The sequence below is a fragment of the Pygocentrus nattereri genome, chromosome 23, assembly GCF_015220715.1.
Source record: "Pygocentrus nattereri isolate fPygNat1 chromosome 23, fPygNat1.pri, whole genome shotgun sequence".
NCBI classification, from domain to species: Eukaryota; Metazoa; Chordata; class Actinopteri; order Characiformes; family Serrasalmidae; genus Pygocentrus; species Pygocentrus nattereri.
In genome coordinates this window covers 1,404,628-1,428,928 of record NC_051233.1, presented here as the reverse complement: position 1 = coordinate 1,428,928, position 24,301 = coordinate 1,404,628, and the positions used below count along the sequence as shown (strand labels likewise).

The following is a 24,301-nucleotide window of genomic DNA, read 5'->3' as shown; positions in this document are numbered from 1 at the left end:
ACTGCAAGTAGCATATATCTTTGGCAGACTAGAGAAACCACAAGCCGTCAAGAATATCAAACTAATATCAAACTTGCCATGGCTAAAATAACACTATCAACACAATATCACAGACGTTCATGCAGTTTAAGCAGTATTGTACGGCATCCAGTCGAAACCAAAACCTAATGTCTCCATTGTTTTCCATTTTTCAGTTTTTGCCATAATTTGGACATTTCTGTCAGTCTTCACATTGTATATAAATTTCATGATGAATGGACCAAAAGAAACGTCTTAAAATGCCTCAGAAAAAATTCTGGTTCCATTGACTTACATTAAAAGTAAAGTAGGTTTTTTCCTTCTGCTGTAAAAGTTACGGTTTTGGAGATACAAGATTTTGTTCCAACAGCAATGACTGATATCTGTTTTGACATAACTGATTATCATCATCATCATCCATAAGCCAAAAGAAAAGGCAGAGATTCTTCCAGTGGTTCTAGTGGGTTCTTACCACTTCCACTTACTGGCTAAATGGAGGAATTTCTGATTTACTAATTTTACATCCTTTATCTGTTTAATATCTAAAACCTATTGTACAGTTTAGTTAACAGAACATTGAGCCAGTTTAAAATAAATGATCTAGTACTTGAGTTTGCACCTCTTGTTTACATGATAAAGGAAACTTTAGCTGAAAGTTTAGTAAAGCCAAATCTTTACTTTATTAGCCCTCAGAATGCATGTTCATATCAACAGTGTTTTCTAGATTAAATGTTTTAAAACCTTCTGATGGACCAAATAAAACATCATCTTCACAGATCACTGATGTTTAAAGAGCATCAGAAAACAGATTAATAGGAAAATATCTAAAATTCATAGAGATATTGTTTGTGCGTCGAGCTGTGTGCTAAAGTGAGCTCACCAGGATGAGTTGTGGGGGATTTTGCTGGATTTTCAACAGTACTGATGTTTCAGAATAGCATTGTTTTGAAAAGTTTCTTCTTCTTAAAGAATCCTAATATCCAGCTGTGCTAAAATCAAAGGAATTTTTTTCCTAATGACCAACCTTTAATGAGCCAGACATTTTTCTCAACATTCTAACTTGAGTTCTCATCACAGCCTTTTTTTTTTTATTTAACCCATTGGTGGTAAAACCATGAGATAAAAGACAAAATCTTTTAGAACTTTGACATTTTCTCTTTTATTTGTGCCCAGAAGTTTGGAATCACTTTCAATAATAGAAAGAGATGTTGACAATAAATGCACTAATAATTCTTCCGGATTCTGCAGAGCTTCACCAGTTTATCTACCTGTAGAGTTTATGTACCTCTTCTGCATGTCAGATGATCTGTGTGTGTCTGTGTGAGTTTTAGGTGAGGACAGTGAGAGAGAGGAGCTGTGGCGTCTCCACGACGATGTGTTTTATCTGTTCTGGGAGGCTGAGGGGAGCTGCAGCGAGGCCCTGAAGTTCTGTGAAGATAGAAACTCCAGAATAACCACCATGTCAGTCTATGAGAAATATCATATTGGCCGGGCAATTAAGATTGAGCTTTTTCACCGCCCTGCAAATCACGTGGCTAATTTCCCTATTATGAGAGCACTGACAAGATGCCTTAAATGCATTTCATTTAGATACACTTCTTCCTCTTCTTCTTCTTCTTCTTCCGGCTGCTCCCTTTAGGGGTCGCCACAGCAGATCATCTGCCTCCAGCTTGCCCTATCCACTGCCTCCTGTACTTTCACACCAACCATCTCCATGTCCACCTTCACTACATCCATAAACCTTCTCTGAGGTCTACCTCTTCTCCTTCTACCTGGCAGCTCCATCTCCAACATTCTTTGCCCAATATATCCACTATTCCTCCTCAACACATGTCCAAACCATCTCAACCTGGCCTCTCTGGCTTTATCTCCAAACTGCTCCACCTTCACTATCCCTCTGATCTGCTCGTTTCTAATCTTGTTCATCCTGGTCACTCCCAACAAAAATCTCAGCATCTTCATCTCCGCCACCTCCAGCTCAGCCTCCTGTCTTTTAGACAGAGCCACAGTCTCCAAACCAAACATCATAGCAGGACGCACTGCTGTCTTGTAGACCTTCCCTTTCACTCTTGCTGCTATCCTTCTGTCACACATCAGCCCTGACACCCGTCTCCACCCACATCCTGCCTGCACCCTCTTCTTCACCTCTTTTCTACACTGTCCATTGCTCTGGATGGTTGACCCAAGATATTTGAAGTCATCCACCTTTACGACCTCTACTCCTTGCATCTTCACCTTTCCACCTGCCTCCCTCTCATTCACACACATGTATTCCGTCTTGTCTCTACTGACCTTCATTCCTCTCCTCTCCAGTGCAAACCTCCACCTCTCCAGATTCTCTTCCACCTGCTCTTTACTGTCACCACAGATTACAATGTCATCTGCAAACATCATGGTCCATGGAGCCTCCTGCCTGACCTCATCTGTCAACCTGTCCATCACCATTGCAAACAAGAAGGGGCTCAAAGCTGATCCCTGATGTAACCCCACCTTCACCTTGAAACCATTTGTCACTCCAACTGCACACCTCACCACTGTCTCACTATCCTCATACATGTCCTGCACCACCCTAACATACTTTTCAGCTACACCAGTGTAGCCCTCTTTTACCACAGAGGGGGTGGTGTTTGTGTTATACTGAGTTCGTGGGTGTGGTTCCCACCAGTTAAGCTCCCGTTGTTACCAGTTAACTTAACTTCACCCGTTCTAACTGTACTACACGTACCAACCATATAACCATAGAGTGGAGTCAGACAGTTTTGAAAATAGTGTGTATTATAAAAATATATTTTATGCAACGAAAAGACAATATACGAATACCAATGCTGTAAATAACCAAATGCTGCAAATAACAAATTTAGATAAGGATAATCAACCGTGCATTTATACTCTCAACCCAGTGTAAACTCAAATATAATTGTCAGCTATATTAGAGAAAATAAAACTTAAAAGCCTCTGGCTCTATCTATACAATGCTACTGTGACCGGTCACTCTTTAAGGAAACTTTTAAAGCCGGCAAAGAAAAGAATAAAATAATAAAAGGTGCAGGCCTGTTGAAGTGTAGTATTCCAGAAATCCCTTGTTTTTATTTATTGGGACAGTACTCAAATCAGTTCTTAGGTGTGGTGTGCTTACAAACTTGTCCGTCAGCGGCTCTTGGGATACAGTGGGGCTTGAACTGGTGGCTCACCCGAGGAACTCCGAGCATTCCGGTAACTCGGAGCGCTAGCGGACAGCATTCACGTCCCTCGGAGGATAGACTGAGGAACCCTGAGCGTTCCGGTAACCCAGGGCGCTATCAGCTAGCGGTTGTCCCACGTAGCTTGGTTTATCACGGCAGACATTCAGACTACAGTCCAAAACTCTAGCCTCTGAATGGCTCTGGAGCTAGCGTTAGCGGTTAGCGGCTACTGCTAAAGCTACTGCACCCCAGCATTAGCGCCGGGAAACCCACTGCAAACTCACCCCTATCAGGCTGCACTTCAGCAGAGTGTCGTTACTGCTGTTTAAACCCTGACTGGTAGCAGTTTACTCACTTTAAACAGTAAGAGAACTGAATAAATTCAGACACAGAGTACTATTAAATCACGCGAGCTGCATGACTCCTCTCCCACGTCTCTCTCTGACTCTCTGTCTGACTCTCTGTCTCTGAGCCCGAGCATCAGTGTGTGCGTGTGTGCGTGTGTGCTTGCCCCTCCCCTGCTCCACAGTACCCTCTGATTGGAGAAAAGGGTAGACAGATTGTCTCTGTACCAATGAGATTTCAGAGCTCGGCTAGTAAGGTTAGATCTTGGAGCACATGGGATTCCTCTACACTTCACTCTACTTTGGCATATTAACTGGAACAGCTAGTTAGGGCAGCTAGCTATGCCCCGCCAGCTTAAAAGTCTTTCACATGGTAGAACACACTTCAACAAAACATATTTCAATAAATGTTTAGTGAGACTAGGTTAGACTAGGGTTATGGGTTTGACCCTGGGCTACACCAGACGTCCTCATACAGTACCACAGTTCCTGTCTTGGCACCCTATCATCTGCCTTCTCTAGATCCACAAAGACACAATGCAGCTCCTTCTGACCTTCTCTGTACTTCTCTACCAACACTCTCAACGCAAACATTGCATCTGTGGTGCTCTTTCTGGGCATGAAACCAAACTGCTGCTCACTGATCTGGACCTCTCGCCTTAGCCTTGCTTCAACAACTCTTTCCCATACCTTCTTGGTGTGGCTCATCAACTTTATACCTCTGTAGTTACTGCAGCTCTGCACATCACCCTTGTTCTTAAAAATGGGGACCAGTACGCTGCTTCTCCACTCATCAGGCATCCTCTCACTCTCCAGGAGTTTGATAAACAACCTGGTTAAAAGGTCCACTGCCTTCTCTCCTAAACATCTCCATACCTCCACAGGTATGTCATCTGGACCAACTGCCTTTCCATTCTTCATCCTTTTTAAAGCTGCCCTCACTTCCACCTTACTAATTCTCTGCACTTCCTGATCCACTGTCTCTCCCCCCGTTGTTCTCCTCTCTCTCTCGTTTTCCTCATTCATTAGTTCTTCAAAGTCCTCCTTCCATCAACTCAACACTCTCTGTTCACTCTCTAGTACATTTCCCTCTCTATCCTTTATCAGCCTAACCTGCTGTACATCCTTTCCAGCTCTATCTCTCTGTTTAGCCAAACGATACAAGTCCTTTACTCCTTCTTTACTGTCCAGCCTCTCATACAGCTCATCATAGGCCTGAGCCTTTGAGCCTTTGACACCATTCTTTTCACTATGCGACCAGCCTCACGGCACTCCTGCCTACTTCCTTCATCTCTCTGGTTATCCCACTTTTTCTTAGCTGCCTTCTTCTTCTGAATACTCTCCTGGACTTCCTCATTCCACCACCAACTTTCCTTGTCTTCACAGATCACGTCATTACATAAGAGGTGTGTCATAACTTGTTCTGACCTGCTCACCACTATAAGAGCCGCCAACGAGGAAAACACACATACACAAAGACTCCTGCCCGTCTAGGTAAGGACACCTGTATTGACATATCAGTGTTATGCCTTCATCAACACGAATTGTTGTTGCTACTTTTTTCTTGTATTCTATGTATTGTATTCTACTCTTTGTCTCTGAGGTGGCAGTGAATAGAAAGAAATTCGCACCATTTCGGAATTCACGTTATTATGCTCATTTGTGGATCACTGGATCATCATACTCAATTCTGTAAACATTACATATATTTGCTCCGCAAAGAGACTTGGATTTCGATTCTCATTTGGATTCATCAAAACTGTTCTCACAGGTTTTTTGCTGGTCTGTCCAGAAATACTGCTTCGCCATCGGAACTCAAACTCAGCGGCATTACTCTCAGCGGCAGGTGGCAAACCGGAGTTAAAACAATCAGGTGGCTTGGGTTTTAGATCCGTGATGATACTGTTATTAAAGGTGACTAAGCATAGTAATAACAATAGTGAGAAGCTCAGTCGTGTCTGTCATCTGCATTAGACTAACAAACATTTCAAACCAGTGTGTGTTCAGTCGAAGAACACGCAGGCCCCACACATGGTTTTCAACCGCATGTTCGTCAGCTGTACTAAAGGAGCTGTAAATAAACCCTTTATTAATTATTGGAATTCAGATCACGAGGTCACGTTTCAGAACTATTAAAGCAGAAATCCAGAACTTCATGCTAATGTATGGTGATTTATTTCTTTAAACGACAGAAATGAGCTTTTGGCTCATGTTAGTGTAAAACTTAGTGTTCGCTTCTTCCCGGTCTTACCGAGACTCGGGGCTGTGGGTTAGTTCGGTTGGCGATAAGTAGTGAGGACGAGGAAACAAAGAAGAGTGAAGGACCCGGTGACTGAGTTCGGTGGAGCCACTTTTAATAAAATCCACACAACAGCTTCGGCTACTCAGTGCCGCAGGTCTGAGAGAAAAACGCAACTGCTCTCGACTGCGTCCTCCACTCAACCTCTCTCCCTCCTTCTTAAGCCTACCCCCTTCACATACGCCACACCGATACCTTGCTAAGAAACTAGAGAACACGCAGGCCCCACACATGGTTTTCAACCGCATGTTCGTCAGCTGTACTAAAGGAACTGTAAATAAACCCTTTATTAATTTTATGTTTGCATTTTTCTTTCATTTAAATTTGAGAATTTAGCTAATTAGCTAATTTGTCTACTGAATGCGCTGTGAATATTTATTTCTTATTTATTAGATGTCATGTCAGATGAACAGGTTTTTATTCAAGAAAAATTCATGCAGAAATTTCTCTTTTAGCCAATTCTGAGATGGAAGCACTCCGTCATACAATCCAATAAAAGCATAAGTAATGGTGATGGTCATAGTAGTGAGAAGCTCAGTCATGTTTATTCACTGAATGCAACTAATAAAGGCACCACAATCAAATGCAGTGTTAGTATTAGCAGTGTGTTGGTGAGAAAGTGTGATGTGTAGGCCTGGATCATCAACTGAGCACAACTATCTGATGGGGCTTTATCTAGCTACCTTTTTCTGGAGGTCTGGTCATTTTTCTACAATATCACAGCATGAGGCCTCTGCAGCACCAGGTGGCAGCATACTAACTACAGGCTTGGGCGTGTCACTGTTGTAAACGGCTGGGGGTTTAAAAGCATGGGTCTACATTGTAATGACTACGAGCTGTGGTTCGATTTGATGTTTTTAGTGTAACAGTGCATATGCATGCAAAATCTCTCCAGTCGCCTCATCAGAACGACCGTGTCTAATTACATTCAAATATCAGATTCATATATCTGATCAGTTATGCCTATCCTGCAGCGCTGGGAAATAGAAAATTTCACTGTACTTGTATGTAGTTCGTTCTTGTTATAAGCCTGTGGTATAAAAAAATGATGCATAAAAGCAAAAAGCAGATTATATGAACCGTTTTGTAATGGAACACTTTTCTTCTTTTGCAGAAGCCACTAACAAAACAAACCAAATAAGCGATGGATGACGACATGCCTCTCTCAGTTCAAGTGGTGCACCACTCAACAGTTCAACTGTTTTCTCAAAACAGTACAGGACGTTTAATACTTACTGTTCTGATAGATTACGTGGAAGAACCCAACTCTATAATACATTGTGGGGCAGGTGACTCAGTCATCCTGCCGGGCATGATTGGTGATGGCACTGCAGTAGCCATCAAAAAGAGCCCTATGACTGAAGAATCAATCAATGAAATGACAACACTTCATGACTTAAATAACTCCAGCATTATACAATATAAATTTAGTGCTAGTTGTTCAGGCTTCACATATCTCGTTATGGAGCTTGTAGAACAAACACTAGAGAAAAACATCAAGAATTACTCCCCAAAGGAAAGGAAACAAATTCTGAAGACCTTTCTGCACGGGTTATCTTACCTTCATGAGAAGAAGATTATTCACGGTGATGTTAAACCTCAGCATGTTCTAGTGGGTAAGACATTATATCATATGTGCTATTAGGGTACTTGCTAGGGTATGACATGTTATGATATTAAATCCTATGATGTGCTACTATACAGAGTTAACCCTCTAGGCTTCTCATTCAGTTACTAATATTAAGACTTAAGATTATTCACAACTACTACAAGGTATTCAACAATGACTACAATGAAGAGCTTGTGGAGCCACATACAGACCTGTAGAGTTTAAAGGGTTAAATGTGGTATAATCTCCAACTGACAGTTCTCTTTATTATTGAAAGTAATGCAGTAAAAACCTGATGAAGAAATGCACTGTACATCTCCCTCTTTCTATAAACCCAGTTAACCATAATATTATATGACGACTCACTCATTTAGGACAATTTCTTGTTTACACAGACAAAAATGCAACTGCCAAACTAATTGATTTCAAAAAGAGTAAAGGAGTGGAGGATGGTGATATCAAGATCCAAGAAGAAATCAAGGTAAATACATTTATATTTATATATATATATATATATATATATATATATATAAAATCTCTGATGAAGTATTTCTCCTCCATTTCAGAAAGCTGCTAATGTGGCATATTATATCCTCTCTGGTGGAGAGTCTTACCCTCAGTCTGACGGTGATGGCAGCTGGAGTAACAAGTGCCTCATCCTGGACCTCATTGAGGGCATGATCCGCTCAGGAAGTCTGGAGTATGCTCTCCACCACCCCATCTTCTGGTCCGAGATCCGGTGAGAGACACTCAGACTGACACAAAGCCACTTTTCTGGTGTGTTTGGTGGAAATAACACTCAAAACCCTAAAGTTTGGTTAGAGACAGTAACACTAGGCCTTTCCTCCTAAATGAAAGTACTATTACAGCCTTTTTAATTCCCGCGTCATTTTGGCTTTAATATTAGCATAATTATAAATAAATACGTGCGTTATAAAAATCTAATGAAGAATGCGGCTACTCTCCAGCTCCTACTGGCACTAACCACACAGATTGTTGGATGGATATCAGTTAGGTGGGCGGGGAGGTAGTGTGGCAGGGATTTTGGCCCAGGTTAAACAATGACAGTGGTATAAACTCACCATGGCAGCCGGTTATTCTAGTGCATCTCTAATCTTTGTGAAGTCCGAGACCGTAACGGTAACGAACAATTCTGAGAAAGTAGGTCGTTATTTTAGGGTAATGAGTCATTATTTCAAGATGAGTAACTACTCTGGTGGTATAATCACTTAATTAAATCAGTCTGACGAACTTCTGCTAAAAACACAACGTTAATTATCACCAGGATGTCACTGCTGTACCGCACAGAACTGTGGGACATGGCATTTACTAAAGGCATAAAGATTTTAACGTCTTTTGGCTCTTAAGCTGTGAGCCGGGTGAGAGACTCACCGCCTTTTTCATTTACAGTTATTCTCTCTAACGTTCATTTCACAGACAGACGTGGTACCTGCAGGCTGTGGGGAACTTCATAATTCATAGTAAATATGACGAAGGGGTCAAACGGAAACTCATCAAAGCATCCAAGGGCAAGTCTTTCATGACGTGGCGACAACAGGTGGGTTTAACTGTTAACATGTAACGATGTAAATTCTTCATGTCAACTGGTGTTTTTTTTTTTAGTTAATTTACAAACCCAGGCCCACAAAAAGTTGGGGCAGTGAGTGAAACCTGAATAAAAACAGAAAGCAGTGATCAGGACTTTCTCTTTAACCTCTGCACTCAGAAATAAAAGGTACTAGACCATCTGCTCTGTTTTAAAACATTCGGTTATGAAAAGGGACAAATACCAACTTTTGACCTGGAGAACCTGATTTAAGCTCTACAATCAGACCTCAGAACCGCTGTAGAACCTTTGAGGGAACATCTACACCGTTTGTACCTTGATGCACGAGAAACGTTCCTGACCAGAACCTTCATTTCTGACAGTGTAATGAATAAAAATCAGTACAAAAAGTATGACACCACTTAATCCAGACTATTAGAGATACTGAAGAACTCTGAGGACTTAGGCAAGCGGCTGGCGCCTTGTTGACCGGTGGGGTGTAAGCATCCGGTACTTTGATTACATTCATTATATTAATTAATCTTCATAAAACTTTGAAAATGTGATTTCATATCTTCGCTTAACTGCAGGTTCAAAGCTGACCATCTAATTTGTTTATAAATGCGGTTTTGTTTTGATTCAGGTGGAAAAAGATTTTGCTGGGCTTTTGGAGGGCATGGATAAGTATTTGAAGACCCCCTACCCGGACAATACATGGGGGCTTCTGCGCTTCATACGCAATGTGTACCAACACAGGTGAGTTGTTTTTAGGTCCATTCAAACGTTTTATTGTGGTTGTTTTTCAGGTAATGAAAAATCTGGTGCTGCATTTTTACCTGTAACTGAAACTGCTCTCAAATCTATTCTGGAATATTCAGTAAATCACAGATCCCGTTTCTTTATTTTCCCTCTACAGAGCTGAGCTGGCCCTGTCCATGAAGTTCACCTCACCTCACCTGACCTCTTTGAGACCGTCTACTTATTTGCTGAGGAGATGGGCTGGAACTCCAGGAGATCTCTACAGGACATCTTCACCGAATGGGAGAGTCTTTGGCGTCACTGTGTTATGACCTCTATGTTTTACTGTCATTTTCCCTGTTAAACACACGGGTTTTAATCTGTTTAAGAGATTTGAGAGAGAACTTATTTGTGAATTGGTAAAAATATAATTTTGTGACTTGTAGAGAATTTCTTTGGTCCATTCATCCATTTCACAGCTGGCATTTTCAAATTATGTAGAAAAAGGTAACGATGCCAGATTTTGCCCAAACAGAAATGAGAGTTTTCAGAACAAAACCTCGTATCTCCATTTGTGAAAACGCCTGTTGTCCTTTATATTGTGTGTAAATTTCATGATGAATGGACAAAAAGAAACGGCCCAAAATGATGTGGAAAACATTCTGGTTCCATCGACTTACATTAAAAGTAAATGAGGTTTTTTCCTTCTCCTGTAAAGTTCCCATTCTGGAGATATGAAGTTCTTCCAACAGCAGCAATAAGTAATGCTATAAATAACTACTTATATGCTCCTAATGTTAAACGTGTAGAACACTGGACAACTTGTTTTCCAGATTTTCTAGCTCTTTAGCAGCAGATACGTCATCTCACTCACTTCTTTCTGTTTGTAATTTTTTAGAACCACCACAGTTTGGCCGAAGGGGGCGGTTCCACTGCAGCAGAGCCGTTTGTCCTGCACTGGCTGAAGCCAATTTGCTGCCAAATCCCGACCAGACCCCCAGCCTAACCCTGACCCTACATTCAGATCAGTCACTTTCATTTCTGAAATAATTTCACTGCTAAAACCATTTTTTCCATCTTTTACACTTCCACTTTTTAAATAGTTACTTTTATTTAACGTTTCAAAATGTGGCAGTTAACCCCAGTATTGAATGTCGCTGCCGCGTCCGGTCACTCCTCACTCGACACTCGGCTGAGACAGAGAGGATGGAGATAAAGTTTACATCCAAACGTTTTTATGAAGGAATTTTTATGAAGCTGCCAAGACGACATTGATTGTGATTGTGAAAACTATTCGCTCTTTAGAGAAATGAGAGTTTATACTTTTACAAAAGTATTTATTAATCTTATTCGGTCAAATGTTCTGTGTGTTCGTGTCCTTTCAGTGTTTTGATGACTATAAATATGTTTAGATGCTTGCAGATTTCATACAGGGCACTGAATATTTTAGTTTACTGTTATGCAGTAAGGGCTCACTTGTAATGATTTTGGTGACACTTTCTCTGAATTTCACCTTTGTCAGCATCTATAAACACATTCATAACATGTTATAATGCATTCATAAGGCATTATAAAACATGGCTATAAATATTTATAAAAATGCATTCTATGTTATAGCCATGCTTATTATGCATTATGAATTGTTAATGCTTTATAAGTGCTGTTCATAACACATTATAAGAGCTCATAAGCTGTATTAGTCCGGTCTGTGTAAAGTGGAGCGTACTGGACTAAAGCCTCCTCCAGGGTTCAGACTGAGGCTTCAAGTTGAAGAATTTACTGAAGGATTTACTGAAACACTAAAACACAATAAGCTCATTACAGGCTTCAAATGTCAGAGTTTAAACTAGAGCAACATCAGAGTTTCACCCAATGTGGGAAAGTCAATGTTCACCACTGTTTCACCACTGAGGGGCTCACTTCTTTGGCACTGACAGTATAACATGTGTGGATTTTTACGTCTTTAGTAGCATACTTTTGAGTATTAATGTTTGTGGTCGCACACTTTTGAGTATTAAAGTTTGTAGTAGTATACTTTTGAGTATTAAAGTTTGTAGTAGTATACTTTTGAGTATTAATGTTTGTGGTCGCACACTTTTGAGTATTAAAGTTTGTAGTAGTATACTTTTGAGTATTAAAGTTTGTAGTAGTATACTTTTGAGTATTAATGCTTGTAGTAGTATACTTTTGAGTATTAAAGTTTGTAGTAGTATACTTTTGAGTATTAATGTTTGTAGTAGTATACTTTTGAGTATTAAAGTTTGTAGTAGTATACTTTTGAGTATTAATGTTTGTGGTCGCACACTTTTGAGTATTAAAGTTTGTAGTAGTATACTTTTGAGTATTAAAGTTTGTAGTAGTATACTTTTGAGTATTAATGCTTGTAGTAGTATACTTTTGAGTATTAAAGTTTGTAGTAGTATACTTTTGAGTATTAATGTTTGTAGTAGTATACTTTTGAGTATTAAAGTTTGTAGTAGTATACTTTTGAGTATTAATGCTTGTAGTAGTATACTTTTGAGTATTAAAGTTTGTAGTAGTATACTTTTGAGTATTAATGTTTGTAGTAGTATACTTTTGAGTATTAAAGTTTGTAGTAGTATACTTTTGAGTATTAATGTTTGTAGTAGCACACTTGAGTATTAAAGTTTGTAGTAGTATACTTTTGAGTATTAAAGTTTGTAGTAGTATACTTTTGAGTATTAAAGTTTGTAGTAGTATACTTTTGAGTATTAATGCTTGTAGTAGTATACTTTTGAGTATTAAAGTTTGTAGTAGTATACTTTTGAGTATTAATGTTTGTAGTAGTATACTTTTGAGTATTAAAGTTTGTAGTAGTATACTTTTGAGTATTAATGCTTGTAGTAGTATACTTTTGAGTATTAAAGTTTGTAGTAGTATACTTTTGAGTATTAATGTTTGTAGTAGTATACTTTTGAGTATTAAAGTTTGTAGTAGTATACTTTTGAGTATTAATGTTTGTAGTAGCACACTTGAGTATTAAAGTTTGTAGTAGTATACTTTTGAGTATTAAAGTTTGTAGTAGTATACTTTTGAGTATTAAAGTTTGTAGTAGTATACTTTTGAGTATTAAAGTTTGTAGTAGTATACTTTTGAGTATTAAAGTTTGTAGTAGTATACTTTTGAGTATTAATGTTTGTAGTAGCACACTTGAGTATTAAAGTTTGTAGTAGTATACTTTTGAGTATTAAAGTTTGTAGTAGTATACTTTTGAGTATTAAAGTTTGTAGTAGTATACTTTTGAGTATTAAAGTTTGTAGTAGTATACTTTTGAGTATTAATGCTTGTAGTAGTATACTTTTGAGTATTAATGCTTGTAGTAGTATACTTTTGAGTATTAATGTTTGTAGTAGCACACTTTTGAGTATTAAAGTTTGTAGTAGTATACTTTTGAGTATTAAAGTTTGTAGTAGCACACTTGAGTATTAAAGTTTGTAGTAGTATACTTTTGAGTATTAAAGTTTGTAGTAGTATACTTTTGAGTATTAAAGTTTGTAGTAGTATACTTTTGAGTATTAATGCTTGTAGTAGTATACTTTTGAGTATTAATGCTTGTAGTAGTATACTTTTGAGTATTAATGTTTGTAGTAGTACACTTTTGAGTATTAAAGTTTGTAGTAGTATACTTTTGAGTATTAAAGTTTGTAGTAGTATACTTTTGAGTATTAAAGTTTGTAGTAGTATACTTTTGAGTATTAATGTTTGTAGTAGCACACTTGAGTATTAAAGTTTGTAGTAGTATACTTTTGAGTATTAAAGTTTGTAGTAGTATACTTTTGAGTATTAAAGTTTGTAGTAGTATACTTTTGAGTATTAATGTTTGTAGTAGTATACTTTTGAGTATTAAAGTTTGTAGTAGTATACTTTTGAGTATTAATGTTTGTAGTAGCACACTTGAGTATTAAAGTTTGTAGTAGTATACTTTTGAGTATTAAAGTTTGTAGTAGTATACTTTTGAGTATTAAAGTTTGTAGTAGTATACTTTTGAGTATTAATGCTTGTAGTAGTATACTTTTGAGTATTAATGCTTGTAGTAGTATACTTTTGAGTATTAATGTTTGTAGTAGCACACTTTTGAGTATTAAAGTTTGTAGTAGTATACTTTTGAGTATTAAAGTTTGTAGTAGCACACTTGAGTATTAAAGTTTGTAGTAGTATACTTTTGAGTATTAAAGTTTGTAGTAGTATACTTTTGAGTATTAAAGTTTGTAGTAGTATACTTTTGAGTATTAATGCTTGTAGTAGTATACTTTTGAGTATTAATGCTTGTAGTAGTATACTTTTGAGTATTAATGTTTGTAGTAGTACACTTTTGAGTATTAAAGTTTGTAGTAGTATACTTTTGAGTATTAAAGTTTGTAGTAGTATACTTTTGAGTATTAATGTTTGTAGTAGCACACTTGAGTATTAAAGTTTGTAGTAGTATACTTTTGAGTATTAAAGTTTGTAGTAGTATACTTTTGAGTATTAAAGTTTGTAGTAGTATACTTTTGAGTATTAAAGTTTGTAGTAGTATACTTTTGAGTATTAATGCTTGTAGTAGTATACTTTTGAGTATTAATGCTTGTAGTAGCACACTTTTGAGTATTAAAGTTTGTAGTAGTATACTTTTGAGTATTAAAGTTTGTAGTAGCACACTTGAGTATTAAAGTTTGTAGTAGTATACTTTTGAGTATTAATGCTTGTAGTAGTATACTTTTGAGTATTAATGTTTGTAGTAGTACACTTTTAAGCATTAATATCAGAAGGCGTTAACTCGCGCTTAGCGTGCAGAGATGTACGCATCAGGAAACTGGCCAAGGCCACAAACTGTGAGGTTTTCGTTAGAACATGAGGTTTTCACATCCATACATGGTAAAGCATATGTCCATTGCACCCACTAAACAGGAACATGTACACATTCAGCTTCAGGGTATAAAAGGAGTCAGAACACGTTGGGAGGTCAGAGCTGACCTGGGAGACGCATGATGCCTGTTCTCTGTTTGTAACCAGAATTCTGTAATAAAACTTTGTTTCACTTCAGTCTGATCTACTCGTCTCATTGGTTTTGCATCAACGAACACGCAGAACTGGTTTCGTCCACATGTTATTAACCATTTATAATGCAATATTTTAACATTTCATAATGTGTAATAAACATGGCTATAAAGTGTAATTCAGTGTAATTCATTTTTATAAATATTTATAACCATGTTTATGATGCCTCATGAATGCATTATAACATGTGTATAGATGCCTAGAAATCAAATTTCCCAATTATGGAATTTATTCTGTTTCAGAGGAAATTCTAGAAATTTTGGGGGGGGGGGGGGGGGGGGTTGGTTACCTGTGTTCTCGTTTGATCTAGCTGTTGTTTTAGATACAGCTATAGCGCCACTAAATACTAAATCTCCTTTCAGTAGTTTTCCTGCCACTTTGCTTGTATATCACACTTGTATTTCTTCGGATTAAGGGATTACATGAAGCACTAAAACTTTACTGGGGTGGGAGAGAAAAGGGAGACACCCGGTGGCGTTTTGACCCCAAGTCCATTTCATTTTGTTTACATCAAACAAATTGTAACACATCCTGTTCGTCACCCCTACGTCAATGGGACCCAGGGCCCTGCCTTTATTTCACAGAGTTAGGCAGGGTGTTACACACACACACACACACACACACACACACACACACACACACATATATATAAATAAAGACCTCCAATATGTCAAGTGTATTAAAATGGAGAAAACCTGGAAATCGGGTTTGTGACAGTAGTGTACAGTAGATGGCACTGAAGCTCTCTGCACTGGGGAGGATGTGAAACCGGTTTGTATGGATTTGGTGCAGACATGAATCATAACTTGGGATAAATGTGCAATAAAAAGACAAGATATAAATAACAAAAAAAGCTTTTGTAAAATTCACATGATCAGTGTCCTGTGGTTCACAGTCTTCAGTCCGGCTGCAGAGCCTCCCATTTCATTTCCAGTTAAACTAGGGAAACATGCTTTTTGCACTGTGTGTCAGAACCTGGATGTACCTCAATGACGAAGATGATGAGGGTGGTATAATTATCATATTTGCTCTGTGGAGTTCGAGTCTGTCACAACCTGCTAAAGGTTATGCGATGTTTCCAGTGCCTTAGGACTGACTCACAGAGTCAGAGGCTCGTGGTTCGAAAACACAAAACAGGCTTTACTTTCAGAACTGAAGTCCAGGGTCTTAGTCAAAAAACATGCGAGGGTCAAACCCAAAAGACAGCAGTCCGAAAAAGAGGCAGGCAAAAGACGTGGTCGAAAACATGAATCAGAAGAATGCAGCAAACAATCCGAAGGGCGGAGCAAAGTGGACACAACAAAAGCAATGGTCATAAAAGAGTCTGGGAGATCATGTCCAGATCCAGGGTAAGACTCAGTGGACACGTGACGGTATGCGATGGCAGCAATCCTGTCCAAGGATTCATCCAATCATCCTACTGAGGTCTAACAAATGTTTACTACCCTCCTTTTCAGCTTCAAACACCGAAAAACAAACAAAATAAACGTTGAATTATAAAATTTACAAATTACACTATCAATGGGAAATAAGTCTCTGTTGGCTAAACGTTTTACAGGATTACACACCATGTGCACCTTCTGACATTGAGTTAGTGCTCATGGGTGTAAACACCACTCTGTGTACAGCTCCCCACGGTTCCAACAACATACAGCCAGCCTGATCACATGACCACAGCATATTGCCCATTCAGCATAGCTCACTGGTTTGGACAGTAGGGTCACTATTACTATGACTGCACAACACCACCCATCACGACAAACTATTTCTCTGTTAATCCGCTTCAAACCCATTTTGAAAGCAGCATGATGAGCAGGGTTTGTATTCATGACATGGTGGAAAAAAACAGACTTGAAGCTTTGAGTGCAGCAGCCACACCACTTTAAGGCTACGTTCACATTACCAGGCTGAAGTCAAGCAAATCTGATTTTTTGTCCTAATTGGACTCAAATCTGGGGTTTTCAGGGCTGTGTGGACACAAATCTGATCCTTGCAAATCCAAGTCATTTTCATATGTGGTCCTAGATCGGATACGTATCCGATTTGTGGTCATGTGACCTTAATGTGACGCTCAGATCGAAATTCATAGACTTTTTAATCCACTGCGCTGCTCCATCATTCAGCGTTACCATGGCAGCAGCGCCGAACAGACGTCACAGCCTGTAAACGGTGGAAAAGCAGCTCATCTCGCCTTTTTCTCCTCCGTCTGGCTCTAATAATGAAGCCGAGAGCTGATCAGAGTTAATGATCTTCTCAGCGAAGCTCGTTCCGCTCGTTAGTTTGTGCTGATGATGCAGTGATTCAGTCACGTGACGTCACTGAGTAGGAGGAGCTCATGAGGGTCAGTCCAGGAGCCGGTTCATCATATTAATGACAGATTTGAATCACTGACCTAAACGAGAGCGAACCATCATGTCAGAGATCAGATTTGAGCAATGAGTATCGTTCCCACAGCATGGAAATAATAAAGGCTTTGCTCCCACAGCAGGTAAAAGTGGCCCAAATCTGATCTTCCTCCTGTGAAACAGATGAGTGTCTGTGTGTCAGTGGGAACAGACAAACACATTTTCAGTTCTGATTTGAGACGCTTTCATGTGTGGTACTGAAATCCAATACGCATCAGATTTGCTGCGATGCGACTCAGCCTGACCTGCCAGACTGGAATTACATTAATCTAACTTCATATTCATCACAATTTCATTCTGCTGAGAAAAATCAGACGTGAATCCAGACGTCTGTGTTCGAAGAGTCATGTCAGAACGCAGCTGTTGGAGCAAGAGGCTCCAGCGTCAAGAGAACACAGTCTGGGTGATAGGCCCAGCTGTCAGTCAGTGTAGCTTCCTGATGGCTCCTGTGAAGCTGGTGAAGATGAAGCTGATCCTCTGGGAGCGACTGCCATTCGTTGGCAGTTGTGATTGTTTACCTCTGGATGAGCCTTGAAGCAGCATGATGCTCTGATCTTTGGTGCATGTGGGTCAGTTTAGTAGGTGACTCGAAATCTACCCTCGTCCTCACCAGAGACGTGCTGAACAGAAATGTTCTGTACATGCCACTCTTTCTTTGTTTAGAACATGAGAGGTGATAAATGCTCGAGCTGCTTCGCATACATATTTTTAACTGGACAGGTCACTGCAAGTAGCATATATCTTTGGCAGACTAGAGAAACCACAAGCCGTCAAGAATATCAAACTAATATCAAACTTGCCATGGCTAAAATAACACTATCACTACAATATCACTCTGACTGAGACATTATAACCATTGTGTCCATTTTCCACAGAGACCTTAGATGCCAATCATTCCATCACTTATACTGAAATTGCTGAATATTATTTGGAGTTTTTGCACCTCATAATAAGCTTACTAGCAATAACACTAACCAGCAGGGGGCTCTGCACACAGTCAGGGGGTTTACAAACAATTGGTTTCAGGATTTGTTGATGAAGCCCCTGGTGAAGACCATGGTGGACCCATCACAGAAGCAAGTGGTTGCAAAATCTTGATGTTTCCAGTTAGAGCCAAGTTCTCAGCGTCCAGGGTGGACCACCAGAGCACATTCAATGACATGAAACGGGTTAAAACGTTTCCTTTGTGTTCTAACCACAATGACTCTCATTGGCTGTTGAGATAAAATCTGTCCAAAAATAAATTGTGTTCCTCATTCTGTCTCTCCACAGACTCAGCAGAGGACGGTCCGTGGTCAGTTAACGCCGAAAGGTTGGTACCCTATCATTACTCTGTACTGCAGCCTGACTGACTTCACTGATAACAGACAGGTGGGACGTTTGTGCTGTAGATGAATGTTTATGAGGACGCGCCGTCGGGGAGCAGGATGGAGATGTCTGAGTGCGTGAAGACGGAGGACGTGTACCAGACTCTCCACCAGCCTCCTCCAGTGAAGAACCCAAACCCAGCACACGGTGAGAACCCACAGAACCTTCAACCCAGCAAAGAATTAGCATTAAAATCAGTCTCACAGTCACTGATGAGCTGCTGGACGTTTCCTCTGTCCATCTCTAACAGAGCCAGTGAGAAGCTGCAGGATAAAGACTGTGCTGATGATCTTCAACACTCTGCTATTGATCGTCATCCTGATATTGAACGGACTCTCCAGTGAGTTAAACTATATTCACATTTTTGTCACGAGGTCAGTGTGAAGAGCTTTTATTCCAAGTGAGTTTGGAGCATTTCTGTTGGTACAATCATAAAATTTGTGCTGAAATTATGCAGATGTCTTTATTTTCCTACACGTTTTATTGGACAGATTCCATTTCAATCTGAATAGGTACAGTCACTATATTGATTCATTTGCATAGATCATGTCACAGACGTTCATGCAGTTTAAGCAGTATTGTACGGCATCCAGTCGAAACCAAAACCTAATGTCTCCATTGTTTTCCATTTTTCAGTTTTTGCCATAATTTGGACATTTCTGTCAGTCTTTAATTGTATATAAATTTCATGATGAATGGACCAAAAGAAACGTCTTAAAATGCCTCAGAAAAAATTCTGGTTCCATTGACTTACATTAAAAGTAAAGTAGGTTTTTTCCTTCTGCTGTAAAAGTTACGGTTTTGGAGATACAAGATTTTGTTCCAACAGCAATGACTGATATCTGTTTATCATCCATAAGCCAAAAGAAAAGGCAGAGATTCTTCCAGTGGTTCTAGTGGGTTCTTACCACTTCCACTTACTGGCTAAATGGAGGAATTTCTGATTTACTAATTTTACATCCTTTATCTGTTTAATATCTAAAACCTATTGTACAGTTTAGTTAACAGAACATTGAGCCAGTTTAAAATAAATGATCTAGTACTTGAGTTTGCACCTCTTGTTTACATGATAAAGGAAACTTTAGCTGAAAGTTTAGTAAAGCCAAATCTTTACTTTATTAGCCCTCAGAATGCATGTTCATATCAACAGTGTTTTCTAGATTAAATGTTTTAAAACCTTCTGATGGACCAAATAAAACATCATCTTCACAGATCACTGATGTTTAAAGAGCATCAGAAAACAGATTAATAGGAAAATATCTAAAATTCATAGAGATATTGTTTGTGCGTCGAGCTGTGTGCTAAAGTGAGCTCACCAGGATGAGTTGTGGGGGATTTTGCTGGATTTTCAACAGTACTGATGTTTCAGAATAGCATTGTTTTGAAAAGTTTCTTCTTCTTAAAGAATCCTAATATCCAGCTGTGCTAAAATCAAAGGAATTTTTTTCCTAATGACCAACCTTTAATGAACCATTTCTCAGGAATATTTAATGTTGAAAATTAATGAAGTCATTTTATTCTCTATATTTATTTAGAAAGAAAGAAGTAAAACAAAGTCCTGGTGCTTTGATGTGTGCAATTGTTTCTTCCTTTTTTATGTAGCTGCAAATCAATTACAAAGTGCTGAAGTGAACAAGCCAGAACCACAAAGTGCTGACGTAAAGGAAATGAAAGCCTCTGGTGAGCCCCACACACACACACACACACACACACACACACACACACACACACACACACACACGATTCTTTTCAACATTCAAACTTGAGTTCTCATCACAGCCTTTTTTTTTTTTTTTTATTTAACCCATTGGTGGTAAAACCATGAGATAAAATGTCAAAGTTCTAAAAGATTTTCTCTTTTATTTGTGCCCAGAAGTTTGGAATCACTTTCAATAATAGAAAGAGATGTTGACAATAAATGCACTAATAATTCTTCTGGATTCTGCAGAGCTTCACCAGTTTATCTACCTGTAGAATGAAGCTGTAAAAGCGTTGAAGTGAAGCAGCAGATCTGTAAAACAGTCAGATGAGGACAAAGAGACTAAACAAGCTCCTCAGACTTTTTCTTCTGCATGTCAGATGATCTGTGTGTCTGTGTGAGTTTTAGGTGAGGACAGTGAGAGAGAGGAGCTGTGGCGTCTCCACGACGATGTGTTTTATCTGTTCTGGGAGGCTGAGGGGAACTGCAGCGAGGCCCTGAAGTTCTGTAAAGATAGAAACTCAGAAATTGCCACCACTTCAGGCTGGGATAGATTTGATCACTGGATGTTTCTGGATGAATCTTTTCACCACCCTGCAAATCCTGATCACGAGGCAAGTGAATTCTTAAATCTAGTCGATGTCTAATTTCCCTATTATGAGAGCACTGACAACATAAGTTAATGCATTTCCAGATACACAATATTTCCAAAAGTATTCAGTTACCCATCCAAATCAATCAATTCAGATGTTCCAACCACTTCCATGGCCACAGGTGTATAAAACCAAGAACAGCGTAGAGAGCTTCATGGAATGGGTTTCCATGGCCAAGCAGCTGCATCCAAGCCCTACATCACCAAGCGCAATGCAAAGCGTGGAATGCAGTGGTGTAAAGCGCCGCCACTGGACTCTAGAGCAGTGGAGACGAGTTCTCTGGAGTGACCAATCACGCTTCTCCGTCTGGGAATCCGATGGACGGGTCTGGGTTTGGTGGTTGCCAGGAGACGGTACTTGTCTGACTGCATTTTGCTGAGTGTAAAGTTTGGTGGAGGGGGGGATCATGGTGTGGGGGTGTTTTTCAGGTGTTGGGCTTGGCCCCTTAGTTCCAGTGAAAGGAACTCTTAAAGCTTCAGCACCAAGAGATTCTGGACAATTTCACGCTCCCAACTTTGTGGGAGCAGTTTGGGGACGGCCCCTTCCTGCTCCAACATGACTGCGCACCAGTGCACAAAGTAGGTCCATAAAGACGTGGATGAGCCAGTTTGGTGTGGAAGAACTTGACTGGCCTGCACAGAGTCCTGACCTCAACCCCATAGAACACCTTTGGGATGAATTAGAGCGGAGACTGTGAGCCAGGCCTTCTCGTCCAACATCAGTGTCTGACCTCACAAATGAGCTTCTGGAAGAAATTCCCATAAACACTCCTCACCCTTGTGGAAAGCCTTCCCGGAAGATTAATTGGAGTCTACCTTCTCGTCCGCTGGGACAAACTTGCGAGTATCCCCACACCCAACCGGCTCCTCTCAACCTATGCAACACCTGGGTAGGAGAGAGACCAACCCCCATCGAGGAGTTTGGTTCCAGAGCCAACACTGTGGGTGGAGGTGAGCCCAACTATATCTAGTTGATACCTCTCAACCTCCTGCATCCCTGGTTCCTTACCCCCAGTGAGGTTAGATTCCAGTTTCTGACGCAGGGGCCAATGCCACAAAGGGCCTCCCCCACTATCTCCCACTGCCTATATGCCAAGGTGCTGGAAAGGAGACTTCAACCGACACTTGAACCTCAGATTGAGGAGGAACAATAAGGATTCCATCCCAGTCATGGAACATTAGACCAGCTTTTCACCCACTCAGATTGTTGTGGGGCCACGGGAGTTTGCCAACACCGTCTATATGTGTTTTAGTGGACTTGAAGATGGCTTACAACCATGTTCCCAGACATATCTTGCGGGAGGTCCTCCAGAGTATGTGGTGCCGAGGCTACTAGGCCGGGCCATTTAATCTCAGTATTTGGAGTGAAAGCCGTTTTCGTACACTCGGCATTAAGTCAGACTCTTTCAGCGTTGGACTCTGCCAGGGTTGTGCCCTGTCTCCACTCCTGTTCATGATATTCATGAACAAGTGGGGTCACATGGTTGCCTCCAGCGCTCACTGGAGCTGTTTGCAACCAACTTGTGAAGCAGTTGGTATGCAGATCAGCACCTCCATGGTCTTGGCCTGGAAAAGGATGGCATGCCCACCCCAAGTAAGGGGAAAGGACTTGCCCCAAGTGGAGGAGCTCAAGTATCTGGGGGTCTTGTTGATGAGTGATGGGAAGAGGGATGGTGAGATCGGCCGCAGGCTGGGACAGGCGGCAGCAGTAATGCGGTCACTGTACTGGACAGTAGTGGTTAAGAGGGAGCGGAGCCATAAGGCAAAGCTCTCTGTTTACCAGTTGGTCTACATCCCGACCCTCACCTGTGGTCATGAGCTGTGGGTAACGACCGAAAGAATGAGATCACGAATACAAGCGGCGGAAATGAGCCTCTTCACAGGGTGGCAGCTACACTATTTGATTTCTGGGAGTAGCTCGGAGTAGAGCTGCTACTCTTCCCCACTGAAAGGAACCAGCTGAGGTGGCTCGGGCATTTGATCTGGAGGGATTATATCTCCAAGTTGGCCTGGGAGCGGCTTGGGGCCCCTCAGACTGAGTAGAGAGGCTTCTAACTAAAACATTGCTATGTGTGTTTGTGTTTACAGCTCTGGATTCTGTCTCAGGCAAACGGGAGGAAGCTGTGGGTGAATATGGTGAGATATTATTGACCTCATTGATGGCAGATGTAGTGATGAGGACTGAAGCCCTGATCAGCTCGATTAGTTTCACCACAGGACATCCAGTGATGTGATCTAACTGGCTGATTCACACCAGATGAGAAATTAAATTGAGGACATTAATGTAAACATGTGAGGATAGTAAAAAGTGAAATGACATTTTTTAGTAAACTGTGCATGTTTTATCTTCAGGATAGTGATACGACTGGACCCTTGAATGAGACCTTCCGTCATTGTCCACCAGATGAAGAAACCCCAGGAAACGCAGAGGGAATGCAGGGCTGGGTGTGTGAAATCAGACCACGACATTTAAGTCATAGACATTATCGACATTTTCTAAGTCGTAGACGTTATCTTGAGGATTATGAAGATTATTTTGGAGATATTGTACCAGATTATGACACAGCAGCACCTGAGCATGAGATCCCTGCACTGTCTGTTCTCTCTGTGAAGATCTACATTATTACACTCTGTTCTGGCTTTACTGTACTTCTGAACCTTCTCTGAGTTTGTGCAGATCTGACCATGTTCAGGACTGTGAAAACCTCCAATGTTCAGTCTTCAGCTGGTCATTTTCTAAAGTAAATCAAACACATTCAGGGATGCTGAAGTCTGGACTGTGGGGTGGTCAGTCCATTGGTTTAAGAACGCCAGTATAGAAGCTCTAATAAAAAGTTTGTTACTTTCCTGATGCAAAACAAATGAACTTGTACTTAATGACTCTTGGAAATTAATGACAGGGGTCTCTGAGATTCACAGTTCTGTGTTACCGTAATCTGAATGTCAATGTAAATAACCTGTTTCCAAAGCTGCTTCCAGAAGATCTGCTTTTGTAGAGGTTGTCACAAAACTTTTGATTAGAATTTGATCTTCATTCCTGTGGAAGCTGATTTTTCCTCCACATCGCTTGATTTTGTACCAATGAGCTTTTAGCTGAATAAATCTGACTTTGTGTGATCTGTGGTGTCTTGGCTGTTACTAAAGACAAATCTTTATGTTCTCTAGGAAACTGAAGCCTTTTTCATGAAAAAGTGGTTCAGGTCTGGACTGCAGGCAGGTCAGTTTAGTAACTCTTAATACAGAGCAATGCTGCTGTAATACATGCAGAATGTAGTTTGACGTTGTCTTGCTGAAATAATGAAGGCCGTCCCTGAAAAAGACGAGCTCAGATGAAAAAGATGAGCTCAGGCCCAGAGAAGGTGGCAGCGTTTCTGGATCCTGTT

The 24,301-nt window shown here is 40.2% G+C and overlaps 2 protein-coding genes and 1 long non-coding RNA gene across 6 annotated transcripts; 2 read left to right on the top strand and 1 right to left on the bottom strand.

Moving 5' to 3' along the window:
* Positions 1–1,152: 1,152 nt before the first annotated feature.
* Positions 1,153–3,652, bottom strand: LOC119262221. Its single transcript, XR_005129490.1, has 2 exons — positions 3,155–3,652; positions 1,153–1,446 (listed from the first exon to the last, which is right to left on the bottom strand). It is a non-coding gene; the product is annotated as an uncharacterized LOC119262221 (long non-coding RNA).
* A 1,347-nt stretch (positions 3,653–4,999) lies between these two features.
* LOC119262288 (cell division control protein 2 homolog 3-like) lies at positions 5,000–10,350 on the top strand. Of its 4 annotated transcripts, none has more exons than XM_037533729.1 (7): positions 5,000–5,038; positions 6,958–7,459; positions 7,848–7,933; positions 8,019–8,191; positions 8,890–9,010; positions 9,642–9,754; positions 9,915–10,350. In XM_037533729.1, the coding sequence occupies exons 2-7, from the start codon at positions 6,988–6,990 to the stop codon at positions 10,066–10,068; spliced, it is 1,119 nt and encodes a 372-aa protein (XP_037389626.1). In that variant the 5' UTR covers positions 5,000–5,038; positions 6,958–6,987; the 3' UTR covers positions 10,069–10,350. The 4 variants fall into 4 exon arrangements, with proteins under 4 accessions (XP_037389626.1, XP_037389628.1, XP_037389625.1 ...); XM_037533731.1 differs by lacking the exon at positions 5,000–5,038 and adding an exon at positions 5,322–5,417 and having other exon boundaries at positions 6,961–7,459; XM_037533728.1 differs by lacking the exon at positions 5,000–5,038 and adding an exon at positions 5,322–5,417.
* An 8,009-nt stretch (positions 10,351–18,359) lies between these two features.
* Positions 18,360–24,037, top strand: LOC119262217. The gene is made up of 7 exons (XM_037533244.1): positions 18,360–18,511; positions 18,591–18,714; positions 18,818–18,907; positions 20,170–20,247; positions 20,675–20,880; positions 23,007–23,054; positions 23,271–24,037. The coding sequence occupies exons 2-7, from the start codon at positions 18,591–18,593 to the stop codon at positions 23,583–23,585; spliced, it is 861 nt and encodes a 286-aa protein (XP_037389141.1). The 5' UTR covers positions 18,360–18,511; the 3' UTR covers positions 23,586–24,037.
* Positions 24,038–24,301: the final 264 nt, after the last annotated feature.